The sequence below is a fragment of the Aristolochia californica genome, unplaced genomic scaffold (genome assembly GCF_029961685.1).
Source record: "Aristolochia californica isolate CCGP_79_NKW_82.1479 unplaced genomic scaffold, dmAriCali1.0.hap1 SCAF_8, whole genome shotgun sequence".
Classification (NCBI taxonomy): Eukaryota; Viridiplantae; Streptophyta; class Magnoliopsida; order Piperales; family Aristolochiaceae; genus Aristolochia; species Aristolochia californica.
Window position 1 is genome coordinate 39,621,403 of NW_027182279.1, and position 3,459 is coordinate 39,624,861.

General features: G+C 37.3%; 1 protein-coding gene across 1 annotated transcript; it reads right to left on the reverse strand.

Annotated features, from left to right (window-relative positions):
• Positions 1 to 540: 540 nt before the first annotated feature.
• On the reverse strand, positions 541 to 2,441 carry LOC137938524 (cytokinin hydroxylase-like). The gene is made up of 4 exons (XM_068783477.1): positions 2,147 to 2,441; positions 1,772 to 2,001; positions 1,052 to 1,672; positions 541 to 969 (listed from the first exon to the last, which is right to left on the reverse strand). Exons 1-4 carry the CDS (start codon positions 2,439 to 2,441, stop codon positions 541 to 543), a joined length of 1,575 nt encoding a protein of 524 aa, XP_068639578.1.
• Positions 2,442 to 3,459: the final 1,018 nt, after the last annotated feature.

Sequence of the window (3,459 nt, forward strand, 5' to 3'; positions counted from 1 at the left end):
CTTGTAAATAATGTAAAATTTTCAAAAAAAAAGGGTAGACAAAGTTGGCCCGACTTATTATTATTATTATTATTATTATTATTATTATTATTATTTTCAAGCATCTTTCTGCTCGATGCTTAAATTCTCCATGCAATAAACTTTTCACAACAGTGGCCATTCGAAAATCATCTTGATCTATTTCCAGATCTTATTGCATGTACCCTAGTGACACTTGATTTTGTGTTACTTTCTTCTTTCTAGCACAAATTTCTTTTGTCACACTTATGTGAATAGATCTATCTTTAATTGGAGACAAATAGAATGTTGAACAGTCACAAATATAAAGACTTCAAAATTAATGAAAAAAAAAATACACTAGGAAAAGTAAATTCAGCTTTAGTACTCTATATATGTCTATCTTCATCCAGTGGTGCATACAAGCAACCCTCAAAACTAGTACAAAAATTCCATTTGGAAGAGGAAAACTTGTTATCCACACAGGTTGCCATGGCCAAACAGCCTAGAGTGTTGATGAAGAAGCCCCATCACATATTTGTTTCACTGAAGAGATTCAAGGATCAGCTGCACCCCATGAGTGGGTCTAGTGGTGAGCATAACGGCAGGAGAGTGACAGTAGTTTTGAGAAACTGAGAAGGAAAATCTAGTAAGGATAGAGGCTAATGCGATCTTATACTCCATAATGGACAGGTTCCTGCCTATGCACATCCTGCCTCCTAACCCAAAAGGAAGGTACCCCATCCTGTGCTTGCACCATCCATGGGAGCCCTTCTCAAACCTCTCTGGTTTGAATTCATTCACATCCTGCTCCCACAGGTCTGGATCATGGTGAAGACCCACCAGATCAATCCATATGTTCGTCCCCTTGGGGATGATTTGCTCGCCGACCCGGATTTCCTCTCGAGCTTGCCGTTGAATGTTCGGTGATGATGGGTATAATCGGAGGACTTCGTTGAGCACCCAACCCATCTGTGTAGACGAGAAAATTGTTATTTTCTTAAAAGAGAATGTGTTAGGGAAGACGATAATCATGTTGGAAAGACAAACTCACCTTCTCCAGCTTAGAAAGCATGGTGAAATTCAGAGATTGTCCTCCAGTGACTTCCTTGATTTCTTCCCTCAATCTGCTCTGCCAGTCTGGGTGTAGAGCAAGGACAAGCAGAGTCCATGAGAGAGCCAAAGCAGTGGTCTCAAGCCCTCCAAAGAAGAAGGTCTTGCACTCGTCAACAAGCTCTCTCTCTGTCAGTTTCTTCCCAACCCTACCATCTCTCTCATTCTCTGCCATCAGAAGGCTCAACAGGTCATTCCCAACTGGTCTGCCTCTATCTCGGATGCCCTTTGCCTTTCGAGAGGTTATAATGGAGAGAAAGAGATCATCTATCTCCTTCCCTAGCTTTTTCGATTCCAGGGTTTGTAGAGGGTGGATGTACTTGTTGAAGGGGACCCCCACCATGCGGTTGGATTTGAACAGCATTCGCTGCATGGCCTGCAGTTTCTCAGAGACCTTTTGCCCATCTGGGTTGCTCATTCCAAAACTGGTCTTGGCTATTATCTCTGCTGCGTTGTCTGTGAGTCCTCTCTCCACATTGATCTCTGCTCTGTTAGCCCTCACGTGGCTGCTCCATTTATCCAACATTTGGTTTGTTGACTCTACCATGATGCTCATCATAGCCTGCATCAAAAGAAAATCGTTAATGGCAGTGCCATTAGCAAAGCAAGAAGATGAACTATATTAAAGAGAGAGCAGATAAGAGAGAGAAAGAGACATCACCTTCAAATTGTTAGGAGAAAATGCAGGTGTAATGATGTGCCTCTGTCGAGCCCAGTCCTCTCCTTCTACCATGACCAGGCCCTTCCCAAACAAGGGCTCTCTGTCAGACTTGAACACAGTAGGCTTACCCCATGTCTTGCTCAAGACACCAGAGGCCACTTGCTTCAGAAACTCTGGCTCTCCAATGTACAAAAATGGTTCCGTGCCAAGCCAGTAAATGAAAACTTTCCCTGCAAATCACATTTTCCTACGTTAGATCCAAATAACGAAGACACTAGAGCTCTCAGACATGCATCCATTGTACAAACAAGCCTGCATTCATGTATGGGCGACACAGAAACGATCAGAACCGACCATTAATGCAAACCTACTAACCATATCTCTGTCTCCAATGAGAAAAGAAGGGGAAGACAGCCGAATGAATGTCATGGCTGATTTTCAAAGACTGCTCAGACCCACTGCCACCCTTCATCTTCTTCCTCTTGTTCGTCATCTCGTTTATGTTTCCTAAAGGGAAAAAGGGAGGTGGTCCAGAGAATCCGTTCTTCTTAAGCTTCCGATTCGCACGTACCGGTCGTATCCAGCACTGTAAGACAGCAACCATGGCAGCTAAAAGGAGAAGAACTGCCGTGAGGAGGCTCACCTGGTGCAGAAACTGAACAAGCCCCATTATCAGAGAAGGATGTTTCTGATTGCTGAGACTCTTGGTGCAGAAAGGGCTATGAAGTGGGTATTTATAACTGAAGCTTTGAACTCAGAAGTGATTGAAGAATCTTCAACTTTGACCAAATCAGCTCGTCTAACTTTTAAATTACCCGTTTTTAAATAAATATTAACAAAATAACCAACTTCCAAATTTAATATAAAAAAATCCAACTTTGACCAAGCACAACATGTCCGCTTTTGCCACTTATGTGTTCCCACATCATCAAACAACACCGAATTAATGAACGCCATGTCACCCGACACTTCATCATAGTGCCACGTCATCAGACATAAGTACGACATGTCATCATGCCCTGCATCAATTCTCCACCTATGCTTACCTTTTTTCTCCCATAATACTTTCATTATTGATTTAAGTTATGTTGGAAGTTAAAAAATATTTTAAAAATATTCCTTTCAGGTTTAAAACTTTTTACATATTTTATTACCTTTTATTTCATATAATAAATAATATTTTTATTATTATATAAAAATAAAATTTAATGTAATTAATACCTTATATTATCAATTTAATTTAATACAATTTTTTAAAAAAATATTTATTTGTTGGTACATATTTTATTATCTTCTTTTAATAATAAGAAAATATTAAAATTTTAAATTAATTTTTTAAAAATCATATTCTAATCAATTTAACACATTTCATTATTGATTTATGATATTATAAATTTTAAAAATTATTAAAAAAATTAAAAATCTTATTGGTCGATATTAATTAGTAAAAAAATATTTTAATTTGATTAACTCCTTTCATTATATATAGAAAATATTTTCTAATTAAAAAATTATTTTATTGTTTCAAAATCTTATTTGTAGCTACATGTTGCATTTCCTTTTATTTATTGTAATAAAACAGAATATTTATAAGTTAATTATTTAAAAAAAAATTCTAAAGTAATTAACACATGTCATTATCGATTTAAGATACTCTCTTAATGAAAAATATATTATAAAAATTATTT

Bases quoted from the DNA above. Each gene is read 5' to 3' on its own strand.
- LOC137938524 (XM_068783477.1), bottom strand. From the start codon at position 2,441: ATGGGGCTTGTTCAGTTTCTGCACCAGGTGAGCCTCCTCACGGCAGTT. The intron at 1,673-1,771 runs GTGATGTCTCTT...CTTTTGATGCAG, and splicing joins TTTCTCCTAACAATTTGAAG to GCTATGATGAGCATCATGGT. The intron at 970-1,051 runs GTGAGTTTGTCT...TCGTCTACACAG, and splicing joins TGCTTTCTAAGCTGGAGAAG to ATGGGTTGGGTGCTCAACGA.